Here is a 21,147-nt window from a genome sequence, read left to right as displayed (position 1 = left end):
TCTTTGGATCATTGGTTCCAGACTGTTCTTATTTATTCTAGATTGTTCTCAATAGACTTAGGGATTTTCTAGTTGTTTCTTGTTCTTTTATTTGTTCTAGATCATTCTAGATACTTATAGGTTGGTATATAAGCAGGTGTGTTTTTGTTATACAGTGTGTTGCAATTAAATGTTGAAGGTCATTCTATTGTGATTACGTTCCGAATACAAGGCATACCGCTCGGCTTTGTTACACATTACAAAGAAGGAAATGTAGTTAGACGATATTGATTCCGCAATGCTATACCATAAATTATTGAAACTATATACATATAGTAAGACGCTCCATCTCCTCATGTGCTGGTACAGTATATACACGTTAGTTTCTTATAATTATGTGCATGTGTGTGTGTTTAATAATTATGCCGGCACATTTCCTTTGATTCTACCTGTCAATCTCCCTAGCCGCTATCCCAAAACCGTCTCCTGTCATCAGCATCTGTGTGAGAGTGGTCGCTCCAGCACTCGAGTGAAACAGTTCTCAGGATCGGCTCTCAATGCAGTCGAGCTCTTCAGGGGGCACTCCAAGACACTTCTATATACTGACCTCCATTAGGCATCCAGTGGTCTAAAGTCTTTGGCCACTGCTGCTGGTTCTACTGTTCCCTCTGTTCCTATACGTATACAGTGTTCCCTCTGTTACTATACGGTTCCTAGATATGTTCCTAATGTTCCCTCTGTTCCTATAGTGTTCCTATCTATAATTATAGTATCTATATTATACTAATCCCTCGACCAATCTGTTCCTTGTGTTCTTATTGTTCCTTCTGCATGTTCCTACTGTTAATTCCTACGATTCCTATATAGCTATGATTATAGTGTTCAGTCCTATACAGTTCCTATAGTGACCCCAGTGTTCCTTCTGTTCCTACTGTTCCTATATGGTCAGTCCTACGTACGGTTCCTATACAGTGGCGTAGGAAACAATTTTTCAATGGGGGGGGCTCTAGTTTTTTGATTATCCGGGCTACATAGTGCAGTTTGATCTACTTAATAGCCTAGAAAGATGGGGGGGGGCTCCACCCCCTGGAGCCCCCCTTCCTATGCCACTGCTATATGTATAGTGTTCCCAGTGTTCCCTCTTCCTATAAGGTTCTCCCTGTTCCTAGCTACAACTCCTAGTGTTCATACAGTTCCTGCTGTTTCTATACTATTCCTATATACTTTTCCCTCTGTTCCTACGGTTCCTATTCTGTTCCTATAATTATATATAATGTTCCCTTATATATAATTTTCCCTTTGTTCCTATAGTGATATAATTATAGTGCAGCATGCATGGTCCAATTGTTCCTTCTGTTCCTACTGTTGCTATACGGTTCCCATGCAGCTATATAGTATTCAGTCCTACAGTTCCTGTAGTGTTCCTTCTGTTCCTACGGTTCCTATAGTGTTCCCAGTGTTCTCTCTATTCCATTGTACTGTCTAGTTTCCCTACTGTTCCCCATCGGTTTTTGCATTGTGCCTATACGGTTTCCCAGTGTTCCAAGTTAGGCCCTGATAATTTAATTATGCTTTTTTTCACGCATTCTTGAAAAATGTGCCTATTATGCTCATAAAAAATCCGATTATTCTCAAAAAATTATGACATAGACATAAACATAGCACACATGCAACTGAAACACGAATATAAATCTAATCATGATTCTCAGTGTTATCTTGCTGACTCACTGAACTGATCATGACCTATCCATATAAATTGACCTTCAGCATTTTTTGCTAATGAAAACGTCATAATGCAAAACTTAACGTAATGATCTTTACCAAAAATGGACATTGATGCCTATTTACTAATTATTCTTTAGACACCTATGAAGGCTATAATGCTAAAATTATTCCGAGCATAATTTATCAGGGCCTAAGTATTACTAGTACTGTTAAAGTGTTCCTATAAGAACAGTACGTAGGAATCTCTTTACTCGTTTAAATTCAGCACGAACATTTAACATGAACTATTAAATATAATGAACATTGCGTATATAAATAAATATTGCATATAAATAAAGCAGTGGTTTGAGAATACATGAAAAGGAGTACTCAGCACACAAAATAATGATGGTGTCAAGTACTCCGAGACTTTTGTCATTCATTGGTCAGTCCAGTAGTGTTAACCTTGCATTTAAGGAACAAGGTATCGTCCTTGACGTAGGAGACGTTATCAAGGACGGAGACGAGAGCGAATGTGGGACAGCCTGAGGCAACGTTCATCTCATTGCGTGGTCTCTGGAATGATGAGGAGGTTGGTTCAGGACGGAACGACTGGACAATGTCCCGCTGCTTGTTCTGGTCCACCAGGGTCAGAGTGACTGCCTGTCTGAACGGCCAGGGGAGGAGGGCATCGTACTCTCCTCGCATTAGGGTGATAAAGAACGACAAGTGAGTGCCCTTCCCAGAACCATCGCCATTCATGTATAGTCTTAGGCAGAGCTTGTATCCATGGCGACTCGTATAGAATGGAGCAGAATACAGAGATACAGTTTTCCCAGTTCTAGCTTCCTGTCTTCTCCTAGTGACTTCAGGAATCTTCCAAATGAATGTTCCATTGTAACTGGCAGCTTGAAGTGTTTGTAATAGCAGAGATACCTCACTGAGTCCATCTTGTAGTTGGATAATTGCTGACTCAGCTTTGACCACAGCATCTGTTACTGGTTGCAGCCTTGACTGCACCTCAGACCGAATTTTGCTAATTTCAGATTTCAAATCGTCTGTTTTGGTATCTATTAAGGCAATTTGGTGGTCAAGAGATTGCTTCATTTCTTTGTTGGCCATTTTCAGTAGTTGGTTGTGATATGCGGGGTACTCCTTTGCATGCTTCGTTAGATCCTTGATGGTACCCTACGCGAATAAGAGCATTAATTTATAACTAAGCGATGACATCATTTTACGAGCACGTAATTGCTAACCCTCAGCTGTTGACATGAATAAAAATTGATCTATAAAAACCAGAGGAGTGTTCAGTTACACAATAGTAAAGAAGCAATAACCTACAATTCTACTTTTAATAGAGAGACTGGTAAAGGATCACTTCAGCTGTAAATATTTAGATCTACCTCGAATAAAGGTCGCGTGTAGAGCTAGGCAACGTGCAAGCTCAGGCTTCTTAACTTTTGCTCGCTTTTATACACAACGACAAAGCTTTAACATTGAAATCTGTCATTGTTAACACTAATCTTGTTGTGTGAAGGTTATTTGACAACGAAGCAAACATTAAAATCTGCCATAATAACTTGTTGTGTGAAAGCTATCCAGGTAAGCAGATTCATGTGTCACAAACCGACAAAAAAATCAGACGACTACTGTACTCGCTGGCTGCGGCACGGCCTTGGGTAAAAACAAACCAAACGACGCTCACACGCCTCAGGTAATTAATGTGTGTAAACATACCTTGTAGGTGCACCCCAAGTCCTTGTAGTCACATTCTCTTACTTGGTGAGTGCACACTGTTTTAGTATGCTTGAGCATCTGTGGAGGGAGTGGGTAAAGATCATCAACTATTCATGGGCTGCTCGGCACTAAAACAGGAAATGACATTCTTGAAAATGTACTAACAAAGGCAAATGATCTATTTCTGACCACATCACAAGAATTAACCTCTGACATCAGAACTGACCTCTCTCCTAGGTAACCTCTCGCCACACCCATTGGGGCAGTAGTCGAGTGCCATCTCACACTCCTTCTGAATGTGAATCTGTTGTGTTAGGAAACCATTAGTTGGGGATTCTAACTAGCTATAGCTATATAGTGTTTCTCTTTGAGATTAAAGAAGCACAGTGAATAACTTACGTCTTCATTGAGGGTGTGTTGTCCACACCATCGACAAGTGATCGGGTTGAAGTTGCATTTATTGTTGAGGTGGTCGTGTAATTGACTCCTAATTAGTTCTTCTTTACAGCCGTATATTGAGTTGGGGCATTGTACCGCTCCAAACTTGCATGAGTTCTTATGCTCCTACAGAAAACAGACACATGTAAACAACAAACTAGCGTGAAACACAGACACAGACTCAAATATTTTGGCCACTAATATCATCAACAGACAACCCAAACAGACATAGAGCCAACAAAGCTAGACAAAGGATCAGGATCAGTGAACTATAGCTATTCATAGAGGAAGGAATGGTGGGAAGGAGCTATACAACTACCTGATACTGTTGTCAAATACCCTATAGTATTAAAGTTCAGGAAATCCACGAATACCACCGGAAGCCACTGACATGCATTGTATCTATGCATGTAAATGCTGGTTCCCAGGTTTACATAGGATCAGGAATAGGTCAGATCTGTCTCAGCATAATAATTACGGTCTAGTCAAAGAGCTAACCAACTACAATAATATTAGGCTCATCGCATGCGCGCATATGCACTGTGCTTACCTGATAGAACCTGCTCTCCCCCTCCCAGGGACAGGACTGGTTCAGGCACTTGAGGGTGGTGTTCCGAAGCTCGTACTCCACTGCCTTGTCTCGGAAACAGTTGGCCACAATGTTCTCTTCACCGCAAGACAAACAGATGAACTTTTTTTGGCCTCTATGTACGTATAAATAATAAAAAGTTGGTAACAATGACACTCCAACTAGCTATTCACCATTAATATTGGCTTTAATAAGTAATAATGCAGCCTTACTATACCGAGTATACGTACCTTTCAACATAGGAGGTGTAACACTTGCTACACAGTCTGTCTCCACAGTCACATTGGTATGGATCGTGGAACACATACTCTTTACAGCTTACACACACTAGTGTACTCATTGACTTTGACTAGATTAGTACGGACTAGATCTCTAGATTTTAAACTCATAGTTTAAGCTCAGTACTTTTATACCTAGAGAACAGCTCAGATGAGAGGAGAAGCAGCTAGCTAGCGCTCGTATGGCGCGCCGTGTGTTTCAATAACAATGTCTGCATATACATAGGCGTGTCCTGGTGTGAATATACCGACATAGCATGCACGTGCAATGATCGCCTTATGCAGTGATCATGTCTGCACATGCAACCATTAGTCTCTGCACATGCAGTGATCATGTCTGCACATGCAACCATTAGTCTCTGCGCATGCAGTGATCATGTCTGCACATGCAACCATTAGTCTCTGCGTGTGCAGTGATCATGTCTGCACATGCAACCATTAGTCTCTGCACATGCAACCATTAGTCTCTGCACATGCAACCATTAGTCTCTGCACATGCAGTGATCATGTCTGCACATGCAACCATTAGTCTCTGCACATGCAACCATTAGTCTCTGCACATGCAGTGATCATGTCTGCACATGCAACCATTAGTCTCTGCATGCGTGTGCAGTGATCATGTCTGCACATGCAGTGATCATGTCTGCACATGCAACCATTAATCTCTGCACATGCAGTGATCATGTCTGCACATGCAACCATTAGTCTCTGCACATGCAGTGATCATGTCTGCACATGCAACCATTAGTCTGTGCACATGCAGTGATCATGTCTGCACATGCAACCATTAGTCTGTGCACATGCAGTGATCATGTCTGCACATGCAAATGTGTTCCAGCCGAGTACTTCAATGGCAGATTCGTCTTCATCCATGTCCATATCATCTATTATATCTATCATTAATTTTTAATACATCTTTGATACACGTGCTTTAAATAGAGCTGCTGCATCAGGTCAAAGTATATGTTTCTCAATGGGACTCAGGTACACCTATACTGTACTGCATGTGCAGAGATTAATGGTTGCATGTGCAGACATGATCACTGCATGTGCAGAGATTAATGGTTGCATGTGCAGACATGATCACTGCATGTGCAGAGATTAATGGTTGCATGTGCAGACATGATCACTGCATGTGCAGAGACTAATGGTTGCATGTGCAGACATGATCACTGCATGTGCAGAGATTAATGGTTGCATGTGCAGACATGATCACTGCATGTGCAGAGACTAATGGTTGCATGTGCAGACATGATCACTGCATGTGCAGAGACTAATGGTTGCATGTGCAGACATGATCACTGCATGTGCAGACATGATCACTGCATGTGCAGAGACTAATGGTTGCATGTACAGACATGATCACTGCATGTGCAGAGACTAATGGTTGCATGTGCAGACATGATCACTGCATGTGCAGAGACTAATGGTTGCATGTGCAGACATGATCACTGCATGTGCAGAGACTAATGGTTGCATGTGCAGACATGATCACTGCATGTGCAGAGACTAATGGTTGCATGTGCAGACATGATCACTGCATGTGCAGAGACTAATGGTTGCATGTGCAGACATGATCACTGCATGTGCAGAGACTAATGGTTGCATGTGCAGACATGATCACTGCATGTGCAGAGACTAATGGTTGCATGTGCAGACATGATCACTACACACGCAGAGACTAATGGTTGCATGTGCAGACATGATCACTGCATGTGCAGAGACTAATGGTTGCATGTGCAGACATGATCACTGCATGTGCAGAGACTAATGGTTGCATGTGCAGACATGATCACTGCATAAGGCGATCATTGCACGTGCATGCTATGTCGGTATATTCACACCAGGACACGCCTATGTATATGCAGACATTTTATTGAAACACACGGCGCGCCATACGCTCGGGTCTGAGTCTGGCCTGCGTCATCAATCACGTCGGCACATCTCCGCCTGGAATTACATACCATTCTACTCTAAAAATAGAACACAACGTATTCATCACAATAGTACATTAATTTTTTTGTACAAAATAATGTTAAAAAAATTGTGTAATTGTAAATTGTGTAATAATAATGTGTAAAAATTATGTAAAATGCAATGCATGTTAGGCTAGACTAGAAATGAAAGCAGATCGTGGCAGGCCAGGTCCACTGAGTTGGTGGCACTGAGTTGGTGGAGACTATAATTTTTTTATATGCTTGGGGTGTGAATGCTTGATTGCTCTTCTGTACGCATATAATTATTATGTAATGATCCAAATGTCACGAATTGTCGGCTTATGACCAGAACACTTGAAAAATTCCCTCTGCATAAGTTTTAGAATTTGTGAGAATTGAGCTGGAGTGTCCTGTAATACAATCACTATATAACACGTCCTCCAACTTGATCGAAGCAACCAAAGCCACTCAGATACTCCTAATGAAAGTGTCCTCGATCCGTCCACCGCCATTAAGTTTTCATTACAGTTCACCGTTGCCATACAATCAAACAATTGGTTCAGATCCGTTCCATGCAGCTCACATGCAGTATTTCTTCTCCACCTACGGTAGAACAAAACTGAGAAGAGTGCATGCACTGCATCCTCCACCAACTTCCCTCTCCCCTCTGCATTGTCTGTGGGAGTATCTATTACATTAGCTGTGGTTTGTACATCTCTCAACGTACCTATAGTCAGTCGTATCACCTCGTCCTGGTTAGCCAAACCATCGAAGTAGTGTAGGTCTGTCAAATCTCCTTTGTTGGTCTCTGTATGTAAATATGCATGGAGAATAGAGCCAGCCATTGTATCTAAATGTACATAACCATAACATTTCCGGTATAACAACGACACTAGAAGCACATGCATATACCTCAAATGGCACGACTCTTTGCCCAATTTTTCTACAAACACATTTCAATAGACTTCACCATGAATAGAAAAGTACAGACTGAGGGACTTCAGCACTTACGGGTTCCCAAGCGGCTACGATCATGAGAAGCAAACAGAGTGACTGCAAAGAGTCCATTGAGGAGAGTGTTCCTTAGAGCATACGTGCTCATGTGGCCAGATACTGGGCCAGCATAGTCAATAATTATACCCACCTTCTCAAAAACTGAACCAGGAGTGATTCTTTCAATTGGCAATGTGGCATTAAAAAATGTGTGGCTGCAATGGCTGCAATGGCTGCTAAGATGATTGCACAAGAATTACTAGGTATACGCACACGCATGATTATAGTCTCGCGCAGAGTTGTATTTAGTACAATCAAGGGCGTATAAAGGCATGCAACTCACGTAGGTAGCAGAATTCAAACGTGGGCGGAGGATGTGTGAAGTGCTAAAATAGAAACTTCTATTTTAGCTTTTCATGCACATTTATCCGCCCACGTTTGAACTCCGCTCTTTTGCTGTTGCATATGCCCTCTCTTCTTTTATACGCCCTTGTACAATTTTAGGAGATTTTAGGAGAAAGAAGGATAGAGCTAGAGTGTAGAGAATGAGATTTGGATATAATTATGGATGCGTGTGCATAGCTATAAAAGTAGCAATTACATCAGTTATTGGTTAGAATCAGTCTCTCTAGAACTCTGCTTTCTCTTTCCAAGAGTAGTAGTGTCGTTGTTGGTTTCGTTTTTGTGACACTATACGTAGCTATAGCAGAATTTAAATGTGGGCAGAGGAATGTGTGAATATGCTAAAAATTGAAATTTCATGCACATTCACACATCCTTTGCCCACATTTGAATTCTGCTATAGCTACGTGTACTCTCTTCTTTTATACGCCCTTGGCATTATTCATAGGATCAATTAGTGATACCATATCATTTGCAAAGAGTCTGTGTGTTATACTCTTCATGCACGTACTCAAACCATAGATGCACCTCAAGATCTAACTACCAACCTGAACATAAATTTTTTTGTTACATGTATTTGTTTGTGTAATATTTATTTGCATTTTGAGCCATAGTTATATCAGAGTCATAATTAAAATCTGTCCATTGCTAGATAATACATATTTCCACATAAATCAAGTACCGTTGTGTATCTCTGTTCTCCAGACTCCTGTCCTCTAGTGATATCTTCGTTATTACGTTAGCAACAGTAGAAATATAGCCACTGCTGTACTAAGCCTGCTACGTTATCCATTCAGTTATAATGATGTTGATGTAACAACTGGCAAGATTTAGACACAACAGAGATCCAAAATCCACTCAGAAATTAATTTTGTTTCCGTAAATTGAGGTTGTTTAATCATAGTTTAATTAATGATCTTTACTCACTTCCCACAGCCTGTGAAGTTACAAAAAAATAATTATTCAAGTTGTGTGCTGTGTTTATGTCTACGGCTTCAATTCGGATTTTTTATATAACACCTGTGGCACAGGTGTTATTTTGACCCTGGGGTCTGCACACATGCACAGTGCAAGTGGACAGCTAGCTAGCTACAGAGCTAGAAAAGAGAAGCAGATAAACAAGGAGGAAATTATTTTGGGGGAAAGTGGATGTCAAGTACTATAAAACAGTGTACACTCACCAAGTAAGAGAATGCGACTACAAGGACTTGGTACGTTCCCACAGTATAGTATAAGGCCATGCAAAGTCAATTTGTAGTTTCTCAGGCTATTATTCCTAAAATAGCAAGCGGATTCAATGAGGCATTTTATTAATAATAATGATATTCATAGAATTTAATTGAAAAACACACCCCTAACTTTCTCAATAAGCGGAAGTGCATAAAATTGTTACTAATTAATTTTAGTCATAATTATATTCATGACCAAAAAACCATACAAATTCATCCTTTTCTTTTCTTTTAGTGCCTTTAATTTGAGGTCACGTGATATATAAATAGTAAAATTTCCAAGCGCGAGGGCCTGAGAAACTACAAATTGACTTTGCATGGCCTAATCGACTCTTATAATAATTCACTCATTAGAAATTATGTACTCATAATTATGCTTATACATTTGTACTCTTATTTATAATTTATTGCTGCTAGCTGGTTTGATAACACAATCTTTTTCAACGACCAAATAAAGTCTATACAATCATTAGATCATGTTTGTCATAAATACTGCAATCTGATTGGTTAGAGGAAATGTTCTATCCAATTTAGAAAATCATGTACTTCAATAGAAAATCATGTACTTCAATAGAAAATCATGTACTTCACTTAGAAAATCATGTAGCAAAGATTAGATAAGAACATTCAAATCTGATTGGCTAAATACTCATGGTTGCTATGATCTAAAATGCTTAGACACTGTTTAGGAAGTTTCCACATGATTTAGAAGTCCTCAGGGCTAGTAGAACCCTCACTGCGTTCGGGATACTACAACCAGCCCTTCGGGCTTCTAAATCATGTAGAAACTTCCTAAACAGTGTCTAACTATTATTTAGATCCCATTTGAGTGTATTTAGCAGGGAACTATGAGCTATAGTACCGGTACTATAGATTGCTCTGGGCTACAAACTACAACATTGTACATTGTATTGTGATTTACAAGAAGATGCACATGTAATAACATAAAAATTATTGTAGCTAGATGCTTTGTCTAGTAATAATTATAATAACAGAACTAGAATGAAAGAGAGAAGCTCTAGTTTCTTTTTTTTGGCTTTGTTCGAGAGTAGTAGGAGACGCTCGTTTTTTGGGCAGTGTGCTGTGCTTTTTTGCTGCAAGGCTGCATGGGGGAGGAGCTGGATGTATGGAAGTGCTGGGATTCTAGCTTTGGCTTCTTCCTAAAGTTCCTTTCACTTTTTTCAAGAGTAGTATAGGAGCCGCTCGTTTGCTGGGCTTGTTTGCTGCAAATTATAGCTTAGGTGTCTTCCTTTCGCTTTGTGAGAGTAGTACGAGCCGCTCGTTTCTTGGGAAGTGTGCTGGGCTTGTTTGCTGCAAAACTGGGGGAGGAGCTGGATGTGTCCGTTTTGTGGGTGGAGCTAGGACTATAATTTTGTCCATCAAACTGAGGTGGAGGAACAGGGTTGACTTGAATAGAGACCACAGACTTAGTAGAGACACAGAGATGCCAACTTCAGATATTAGTTTTCAAAAGAATAATGATGCAGTTGCTAGGTTGGCTGTTTATATAGGTTGACTGTTGCTAAGCTAGTGCATTTCTAGTAGCCAATAGGTTTTGGGATCTAAATCAGTTAGAACATATGCATTCGGTATCTATGGTTATAGTGTCCCTCATCCCTCGGGCTAAAGCCCTCGAGCTTTGGGACACTATAACACATATAGATACCTCATGCCCATGTTCTAACTATAACTTGTTTGTCTAGGGGTGGAGTACGCCTGAAATTTTGAATATATTTCCGGGAACACAAGAGCCAGTCCGCAGCAGCTAGATAAGGGAAACCTTCTTCATAGACCCTGGGTAAGTCCCTGGTCGAATTTATATAAAAATCCCCAAACATTCCCCAAACATTCTCTGGAAACTCTTATGAATTCACTACTTGGCTTAGAAAATGCGTCACTTTCTGGCAACGATCCAGTCCTAGTAACTGATTAGCAAATTTAATTATAAAAAGATGCAATAGGGAGCTAGCATGGATGAGTGATGAGCCTGCTATTCCCCATTATTTTGATTTTGGCTGCCTCCATACCCTGATTGTACTGGTCCTGGGATGCTGCTGGTCCTGAGTGAAATATTATAAAACTAAAGAGCTTTTCCACCTTCGAATGTGAATGTAGTTGCCAGCACAAGTGATAGTTCCATACAGAGCCCAACTCAGCTGCAACATGTACCTTATTTGACCAGGATATGTTCAAAAACACTTTAATGGATAAGAATGGTCCTAAACTCTGTGGTAGAAGCCGTTACTTACTTCCATTATGCGTACAGTTTATGGAGGCCCTTGTGGTGTGCTGGCAGCAGTACAGACCTTTATACTCAAGCATCTTATGTTCTCTGACTCCAGCAAGCCACTTTAGGAGGTGAGTATATACACTGTGAGGTGGCTATTTGGAGAGGTTCCTTATAAATAGGCCTGCACACTGTTTTTAGTGGCCATACGTGGTAGCAAAATAATGTTCAACTGTTTATTGTGTGATTTAGAAGCCCAGGTAGTACCCTAAATCCCATAGACACCTCCAAAACAGTGTCTAACTACGTATATAAGTATATAGATATTGAATACCTTCCCCCTTACCTAACACACACACACACACACACACACACACACACACACACACACACACACACACACACACACACACACACACACACTACCATCTCTATTTATTTTGACTAATGCCTAATGCTAATTCTAAGAACCAAAATTAGAGGTTAATAATTGTTTTGTGCTTGCCACCTAGTAAAGCCACTACTCCTCACACAGGTTAATAATTGTTTTGTGCTTGCCACCTAGTAAAGCCACTACTCCTCACACACACACACACACACACACACTACCATCTCTATTTAGAGGTTAATAATTGTTTTGTGCTTGCCACCTAGAGGAACCACATAGACCCATCCCCATTATCAGATACTATCACCACAAAACCACCTGGCCCAGACAATACAGCCTTATAAGATAAGCCTCCCTCAAGGTCAGATTTAGTTTACACAAGTACATAGCCATGCAAGCTAAGTTGAAGTATTACAGCAGCCAATATCAAGTCTAAGATAAGTTCTATACTTTATGTCAGCATTACCTCCAATGTGAATATAGCTTACAATCAGCATGGCCCCAAATGAATAGCTTACAATCATTATTTAGTTTTGAATGCAATTGCAACAGATGAATGGGGAGGGTTGGTGCACCGTTAAAGACTCTTTAACCCATCATTCTCGGCTCTCAAGGCCGAGCATCTGTTTGCTTTTTCTATATCTGTATGGTTTTATGCTGTCTAATTTTTTTGTTTTTTGTTTCTGGTAAATCCTTGTCGTAAATACACTTAATTAGCATCAGATGTCAATATGATTTAAAATTAAATTAAGCGAGCATCCCGTTTGAGCTAGTAATATGAGCAGTGGACACAATTCCACCCAAAAGTTATTTATTATTTTCTTATAATTTTATTTTGAAACCTCAAAACACACACACACACACACACACACACACACACACACACACACACACACACACACATATCTCTAGTCCCCTCCCCAGCCCTAGCTGATGAGAGGAGAGAGGGTCTGGTGTCAGCACTAGGGGAGATCTTGTGGAGGGCAGGGGGAGGAAAGAGAGCTGTGGTTGGATTGTGAGTGGGTTGAACCACATAATTATGTGTGCTGTCATAGCTGTAATTAAGTAATTGTTTGAGATGATGTGAAATGAGCGTGCAGATGAATATTATTATTGTGTTTACTTTGTTTGCGAGTGTGATTGTGCTTATTGAGTCATTGTTTTCGTGGTGAGTTATTGGTTATACCGTAACATGTAATTTGTTCTTTCCCCATGCATACTCATTTAGTGTTGAGCAAACACTTGAGTCGTTCCTACGAGAAAACTTCCGCTGGTGAGTTGATTGTTTTGTTCATAATAAGGAACACAGAACACATGTGATGGTAACTGATCCTAACCCTGCGTCACATGTGCTTATATTGATACTAACTTGTGGCTAAAGATAATATAAATTATGTAGTTGGGACTGGTATCGGAATCATTGATCAATCCCAAAAGTTAGTACAGTGTACGTGTGCACACCACAATAGGAACTATGACAAATCACCCGATTTTCTAACTGTTAATTATATTCATGAATAGTTTACATGTGGAAGAACGTTGCCTGTGTGCATTATTAATTACAACGTGATTTAATTATGGAACACCATCGGCATGGAGTATGGAGTTTCCTTTACTTGGATCGTTGCCCATTCTCTCATTTTTGCTAAGCTGTATACCTAACAGCTAGTGCACAGTCAGACCTCTTAAGATCATTCTGCATGTAATAATTATAGTGTTTGCTGCTGTGGGAACTATCACATGACTTTAATTTGAGCTTTGTCACCATACCTCAGCATTAGTTGTCAGCTCCTACAAGTATATATATAATGCTGTACGTATAACTGTGTGCAGTTATCAAAGATCAATTATGTTTCAGCAATCTGGATTTTTAAAAAGAATGAAGAGTTGTTAGTAAGTTGTTTGCAAATTTACATAGAAAAGATTATTGATGTTCTAAACTTTGCAACAAGTGCTGTAATCTTTTGAATTTGCGCAAATAAGCTATTGCAATTCAGACTTCGGGACCACACAAACATGCACTCTCCATTGTCATTCAATTGTTTCCTCAGTGGATATAGCTAGTTAAACTAAGTAGTGTCCTGGGTCACACATACAGTAGACTCTCGTTATTCCGGCTCTCTGAAGTACGTACGGCCACCTTTTATTAGTCATTAGATTTGAAGTAAGGTCATTTTTTTAGCTGCGGCTATTTTCTGAAATACAGCCACCTCGCTATTCTGGCCAAGCTGCACTGTCCCAAGGGTGACCGGATTAACGAGAGTCTACTGTAGCCTTAAGTATGAACATGGAGTGTAAGTTTAGCAGCAGGATTGCTAACAGCAATTACTAATAAGACAATCGTTTATCTCCTCAACTGTTTTTCCAGCCTGGATTTTCTTCCATGTTGTAAGTAGTAGACAGCCTCGAGTAAAACCGAGGGACAGGGATGGCTAGAGTAGGTCACTTCTGCTCTAATATCCCTCTCCGCTTTATCTATAGTTAATTGGGGTGTGTGCTATAGTTCCTGTAACAATAATAGCCTTCTATTTCGCTGGGGTTATCTCAATCCATTGCGGTTTTCAATATTGCATAGACTTAAAATTTGTGCATTTAAGCTTATTCTTGTCTCTTAATCTTAATTCAGATGATCGAGCTTTTATTCATGGTACAATTGACCTTTCTTCAGTCAAGGCTTGCGTTGGTAAGTCAGGTGTTTGCTTATACTATGTCATTGTTTCCATATGTCCACAAAAACAATTACATGTACGTCTGTACTATTTTTACAGAGCAATGGTAACTATAATTATAGAGGTTTCCATTCCAACCGCAATAATAGCTATGAATATCATTATGCTAGGAGCCTGCATGCTTCATCTTATATTGTACTATTTATCAGCTTAACTTAATGCATGGATTTCATTTACTAGCCCCTATGTACATACCTTGGCTCGGACGCTTAGCGTACACGAATTATCAATTCTTGCTCTGTAGCTACAGTTGTCTGGAACAACAAGTAAGGACTCATTACAGACTTTAGATGATACAATAATTATAAGGACTCATGAAAGAAGTCAGCCTCCTAGGAACTAGTTCTACTGAGTCTACTCTAGTATTCATATATACAATGATATTCATATATATAGCTGACAACCTAAAAAGTTAGTTTGGGATTTTGCTATATACGATGCCCTTGCTGGAAAACTGGCAAACCGTAATTAATCTGCATAATTTAAGTGCAAAGTTTTGCTTAATGCATTCAGTTACTGATCGTTTTAGGTAGGAAGCTTCTAGAACATGAACTACACAATGGAAGCCATGCCTTACACATAGCTGTAGTCATAGCGCTGTAGTCATAGCGCGTGTTGCTTGTTGTTTTAAACGTCCACACAATGACCATTCCAGAAGCCTTTATAACGTAGTCAGCTGTGTAATGACCATTCCAGCAAGCAACACGCGCTATGACTACAGCTATGTGTAAGGCATGGCTTCCATTGTGTAGTTCATGTTCTAGAAGCTTCCTACCTAAAACGGTCAGTAACTGAATGCCTTTTTTAGGTTGTCAGCTATATATGAATATCATTGTATATATGAATACTACAGTAGACTCAGTAGAACTAGTTCCTAGGAGGCTGACTTCTTTCATGTGCTGCTGTCAATGTTGTCATGCTATTCATGTTAACTTCAATGGTTGTCTTCAGCTCATGTAAAATAATTAAGGTGCGAGGCAACTAATACTGTATCATATCTCAGAAAACCTTTGTATATATGTGTGTATGTCATGCTTCAGGAATGCGGAATTGGGTGTGGCTACATTCGGTTATTACCTCCAAACTGATCTATATACTAATTGGCATAATTTACAAGCATACTAGCTGGAGGATAGCTATAGGCCGGCTGTAGCCTTAGATCCTGTATATGTCTATGCTGCGCTGTAGCTGTAGAAGACTCTCTTCTTTTATACGCCCTTGGTAATACTATATCATTTGCATGTCTATAATCATGTTGAATATATGTACTCCAAGACAGTTTTGTTATTCATTGGTCACCTTGCATTTAAGGAAAAAGGTATCGTCCTTGACATAGGAGACATTGTCCAGGACTGAGACGAGGGCAAATGTGGGACAGCCTGAGGCAACATTCATCTCATTTCGTGGTCTCTGGAATGATGAGGAGGTTGGTTCAGGACGGAACGACTGGATAATGTCTCGCTGCTTGTTCTGGTCCACCAGGGTCAGAGTGACTGCATGTATGAATGGCCAGGGGAGGAGGGCATCGTACTCCCCTCGCATTAGGGTGATAAAGAACGACAAGTGAGTGCCCTTCCCAGTACCATCGCCGTTCATATATAGTCTTAGACAGAGCTTGTATCCATGGCGACTCGTATAGAATGGAGCGGAATACAGAGACACGGTTTTCCCACTTCTAGCTTCTTGTCTTCTCCTAGTGACTTTGGGGATTTTCCAAATGAATGTTCCATCGTAACTGGCAGCTTGAAGTGTTTGTAATAGCAGAGATACCTCACTGAGTCCATCTTGTAGTTGGATAATTGCTGACTCAGCTTTTACCACAGCATCTGTTACTGGTTGTAGCCGTGACTGCAGCTCAGATCGAATTTTGATAATTTCAGATTTCAGATCATCGGTTTTGTTGTCTATTAAGGCAATTTGGTGATCAAGAGATTGCTTCATTTCTTTGTTGGCCATTTTCAGTAGTTGGGTGTGATATGCGGGGTACTCCTTTGCATGCTTCGTTAGGTCTTTGATGGTACCCTGCAGACAAATAAGAGCCTATAAGTACATTATGATTATACGAGTGCATAAGTGAATAAATGCTGTGTAAACATACCTTGTAAGTGCACCCCAAGTCTTTGTAGTCGCATTCTCTTACTTGGTGAGTGCACACTGTTTTAGTATGCTTGAGCATCTATGGGGAGTTGGTAAAGATCATTAACTAAACAACCTCATTTTAGTATTTTCATACACGCATTAAAACAGGAAATGAGGTGGTTGAAATTGTACTAACAAGTGGTGCAAGCTGCGCTATCTCGCTGTTGTTTTGCTTTCGCTCAAAAACTACATGTATTAGAAGAGGTGAAGAGGTTACGCTGATTGCAATTGTTGACAGAATTGAATTCCACACAGTCATTATACAAGGAGAGGAGCTGAATGGAAACAGAAGCCTATCTGATGGCTTGATGAAGTTAACGATACTGAAGCAAATAGCCTGTAGCCAAACAGTGGAAGTAAACCTTTATCAAAGGCACAGAGTAAGAGAATTTAAGCACGGACAGTATAGTATCTAAACAATGCATACCGTATAGCGCGAAATTTTCGAGGGGCTTAATTTTCGCGGATTTCGTGGGTTGGAATTCTACACGAAAATTAAGTCCACGAAAAGTGTTCGTTAATAAGAATTACCTGCTATCATGCAAATATTTAAAGGCGTGGCTTCCGGTAAGCAGTCATTCCGCGAACATTGTGCAACGAAATGGCTTTTAGAGGCCAATCCACGAAATATAAGTGCCTCGAAAATTTCGCGCTATACGGTATATCTATCTTTAACTGGGAAAAACAGACTTGTGTACATGCATGTATCTATTGTTACCAGACTTGTGTACTGCATCTATTGTTATCTAGTATCATTATTGTGTTTTGTGGCTTACCGGTATACCAGGACCTCAAGAAAAAGAAGAAAGTTGATTCTGCCACTGGATTTTGTAACATGTGGGGGTGAGTGCACATGCGCATTACATCCACAGCCACAGGAATAATTAAAGGGTGTGTTTGCAAAGAGTTCACAAATGGCTACTATAGCTAGCTGCTTTAATAGATCTTTTCTGACTCTTGTAGCCAACAAAAACTAGCGCTTTAGTGCAAGACTAACTTATAAGTTGAATAGAAACTTTGTGCGAACAGATAATGCTATGAAAGATTCTGAAGAAACCTACAACAGCTTTAGCTTTAGTTTGTTAATCCACGAATCAATCCAAGAGAACGTGGCTAGAAGAAGCCTATATATATAGAAGCTGTTAGTTTTCATCGCATTGCAACCGTTGAGCAGTTACAGCTGACACACACACACACACACACACACACACACACACACACAGTGTCAGCTTTACCGTATCCCTCGTGCGGCCTCGAGGCATAATGATCTACATTATTGTACAAGAAGCTCGGAATGCTCTGAAACAGAACTGACTTCTCTCCTAGGTAACCACTCCTCGGGGAGTGGATAAAACAAAAGGCTAAGTTTGGTCACAATGGATAGCATGGCAAGTTAATTTACACCTATCAAAACCATGTTTACATTTTTCACCTGTCTCACGGAGTCATATAGTCACTGTAAAGCTAATATTAAAAACATTAACCCTGCAGGAGCCATTTTATTTTGCAGGGCTCCCTCTCTATACACATGCATGTGAGTGTACGATTTGACAGCGTGCAAGGAAGCCTACAAACGATGAACTATTTATGATAGCGTGAACGATGGGATTTTAACAACGTGAATGTACGATGGTATAATTATCTCACCTATTTCACAATAATTATAACGATTCTTGTTGGATTTTAGAGAATGTATAGTTTTAATTTTATGGCTTGCCATAAGATCGAGTATATTATAACTCACCTCTCTCCTGGGTAACCTCTCGCCACACCCATTGGGGCAGTAGTCTAGTGCCATCTCACACTCCTTCTGAATGTGAACCTGTTGTATTAGGAAAACATTAGTTGGGGATTTAAAGAAGCACAGTGAATAACTTACGTCTTCATTGAGGGTGTGTTGTCCACACCATCGACAAGTGATCGGGTTAAAGTTGCATTTATTGTTGAGGTGGTCCTGTAATTGACTCCTAATTAGTTCTTCTTGACAGCCGTATATTGAGTTGGTGCATTGTACTGATCCAAACTTGCACGAATTCTTATGCTCCTACAGAAACCCAGAAACAACAAACATGTCTTACAATGTATAAGTTATTACCCGCGGCGCCACGGGTTACAGTAGTCTGTCTGTTTGTGGTTCTGGGTCTGTTCAAAAGTGGTGCGTTTCCAACATCGATATACTTTTATAGCCTCAACATAAGTTAAGTATTCATTGGATCCTAGTACATTGCTAGCCTTGATCCCAGGCCGCACTTTCTCGAAGAGTGGGCCTGGTATCGACTGCTGCTTGCGCATGTGCTAACCTTCCGCCGGTATCTGGCGGATTCAGATAACGTTTATGGTCAGTAAAACAATGACGTCACAACGAACGGACGTGGACTGAAGGAAGTAGATAGAAGGTTCGATTGAAGGCTTCTAGCCCGTCTGATAGTATTCTGACAGCTACCCTTAGCTTGCTACGTTAACAAAAGACTCACAGCCAGCAACAGTGTGGATGACAATCGTCTGAACGGAGTGAAAGCTGACAAAAGCCTATATGGACAGGCCACGCCATCTAATACTAACTTTGGTGAAAGCCTACTATATACTACTGCTACTGACTCTATCAGAAAGAAAATGGCTGTACAACAAACCTACAGCTCTGTCTCTAGCTAGCTAGCTATATAACTCTGTGTATGACTTTCAATGATATTTTCCACTAAATTCAGTATTATAATTATTTTACGGACAAAATATCCAATAATTTTGCACATGTCAGTAGCAGGCCTTTTCTTCAGGGGAGGCCAGTGAAGGAGACTATTACATTGCATGCATGCATCTGACATCACGTAATTATAAATGAGGATTACTCATTGTGCAGTACTGTAGCATTATTACCTGATAGAACCTGCTCTCCCCCTCCCAGGGACAGGACTGGTTCAGGCACTTGAGGGTGGTGTTCCGAAGCTCGTACTCCACTGCCTTGTCTCGGAAACAGTTGGCCACGATGTTCTCTTCATTGCAGGATAAACAGATGAACTTCTTCTGGGCTCTGCAGAAAATGAAATGATAGTGGAAGACAGTCAATGACACATCATCATGAATAACGATTTACCTCTCAACATAGGAATTGTAACACTTGCTACAGAGTCTGTCTCCACAATCACATTGGTATGGATCGTGAAACACATACTCTTGACAGCTTACACACAATAGTGTACTCATCATGCTAACGCTACAGTACGGCTTGATGGTATTCTTTCTGCATGCAGGTCCAGTGTTCAGTGGGCCTTTTATATATCCACCCATCCGGCCACATTTATTTATTCATGAGTATGAGGTCATCCATCACAAGTCTATGACATCATTTCAATTTTTTTATTTTATTAATAAAGCGGTTTGTTAGTCCAGTTGATTAGGGGCACAGGTGTTGTGCCTCGGCGGATACCAGGTCCACTGTTGGAATGGCATTCACTTTATGCAGAGGAGGTACATGCGTGCACGAATCAATACAAGTTCAAAAAAAAGTAATATAGGATAGACAGGGTTTTTGTAGTTACTCCCAACCTGTAGGGGGAGGGTGGGAAGCACATTAAGGGCACATGTATTAGGGCGTGATAGGGGGCAGCGGCCCCGGCTAGGGAGAATCAGTGTCAAATGTGAGGTTGTATTGAGAGTGGGCTGGGATTGATGAGTGGTCCAAGGCGGTGGTCTAAATTGTTAGGAATGATTGAACCATTGTACTACTTACAACTATATATACAATAGACAAAAACAGTACGGTCGAACAATTTACTATACACATATTTTGAATACTTTCACCAATTCTTCTATATAAGCACATTTCCATAGCTTTTACCATAAATACAAAAGTTACAGAGGACTTCAAAACTTACAGATTCTCAAGCAGCGATCTTTGATGAGAGAACAGCACTGAGAAGTGGCTCTCGCTGCAGATCACCCATATAGGGTAAACAGGGTCCTTGTAGTTACTCCCAACCTGTAGGGGGAGGGTGGGTGTCGTGAGTAAATGATAGGAGTCCTGTATCCTTCTCAATTGTAATATAGACAAAAATTAAATTATTATTGATAGGCGTCTTCTGCATGGCCACATACCAATTGATACATAGAATATACATTGGGTTTCAACCATGGAATCATCAAAAGAGAACTCACTATTTTCGTTAAACTTAGAGCTCAGAGAGTGGTTAACTCACCGGTATAGAACAGAAAACCGTATATATAACATGGTTACCAAATAAATGTGCCATTCCAAAGGAACCACTAACAAAGTTAATGGTCTAGATTGTAGCAGTTCAATCAATAATCAATTAATACTTGCAGATCAGTTGGCACCCAATTAACTCTGACCTACTCCCTAACCTCCTTTGTTGCCCAGGTC

The 21,147-nt window shown here is 40.3% G+C and overlaps 1 protein-coding gene and 2 long non-coding RNA genes across 11 annotated transcripts; 1 reads left to right on the top strand and 2 right to left on the bottom strand.

Annotated features, from left to right (window-relative positions):
• Positions 1–1,977: 1,977 nt before the first annotated feature.
• LOC135347534 (TNF receptor-associated factor 3-like) lies at positions 1,978–20,141 on the bottom strand. Of its 4 annotated transcripts, XM_064545571.1 has the most exons (7): positions 19,861–20,141; positions 19,644–19,797; positions 18,649–18,813; positions 18,514–18,591; positions 16,729–16,806; positions 15,949–16,652; positions 1,978–2,167 (listed from the first exon to the last, which is right to left on the bottom strand). In XM_064545571.1, the coding sequence occupies exons 1-7, from the start codon at positions 20,052–20,054 to the stop codon at positions 2,119–2,121; spliced, it is 1,422 nt and encodes a 473-aa protein (XP_064401641.1). In that variant the 5' UTR covers positions 20,055–20,141; the 3' UTR covers positions 1,978–2,118. The 4 variants fall into 4 exon arrangements, with proteins under 4 accessions (XP_064401641.1, XP_064401640.1, XP_064401639.1 ...); XM_064545570.1 differs by lacking the exon at positions 15,949–16,652 and having other exon boundaries at positions 1,978–2,871; positions 19,861–20,114; XM_064545569.1 differs by lacking the exons at positions 15,949–16,652; positions 16,729–16,806; positions 18,514–18,591 and adding exons at positions 3,421–3,498; positions 3,647–3,724 and having other exon boundaries at positions 1,978–2,871; positions 19,861–20,110.
• LOC135347572 (uncharacterized) lies at positions 6,835–12,118 on the bottom strand. The gene is made up of 4 exons (XR_010398465.1): positions 12,075–12,118; positions 7,674–12,021; positions 7,390–7,470; positions 6,835–7,338 (listed from the first exon to the last, which is right to left on the bottom strand). It is a non-coding gene; the product is annotated as an uncharacterized LOC135347572 (long non-coding RNA).
• LOC135347564 (uncharacterized) lies at positions 12,774–18,450 on the top strand. 6 transcript variants are annotated; one of them, XR_010398451.1, is made up of 9 exons: positions 12,774–12,916; positions 13,130–13,174; positions 13,760–13,794; positions 14,528–14,584; positions 15,967–16,193; positions 16,878–16,973; positions 17,025–17,149; positions 17,557–17,612; positions 17,993–18,450. It is a non-coding gene; the product is annotated as an uncharacterized LOC135347564 (long non-coding RNA). The 6 variants fall into 6 exon arrangements; XR_010398454.1 differs by lacking the exon at positions 16,878–16,973 and adding an exon at positions 14,811–14,896 and having other exon boundaries at positions 15,942–16,193; XR_010398453.1 differs by lacking the exon at positions 16,878–16,973 and adding an exon at positions 14,108–14,195.
• Positions 20,142–21,147: the final 1,006 nt, after the last annotated feature.

This window comes from Halichondria panicea, chromosome 14 (genome assembly GCF_963675165.1).
Source record: "Halichondria panicea chromosome 14, odHalPani1.1, whole genome shotgun sequence".
Lineage (NCBI taxonomy): Eukaryota > Metazoa > Porifera > Demospongiae > Suberitida > Halichondriidae > Halichondria > Halichondria panicea.
Note: the sequence above shows the minus strand (reverse complement) of the source record. Positions and strands in the feature narration are given on the sequence as shown.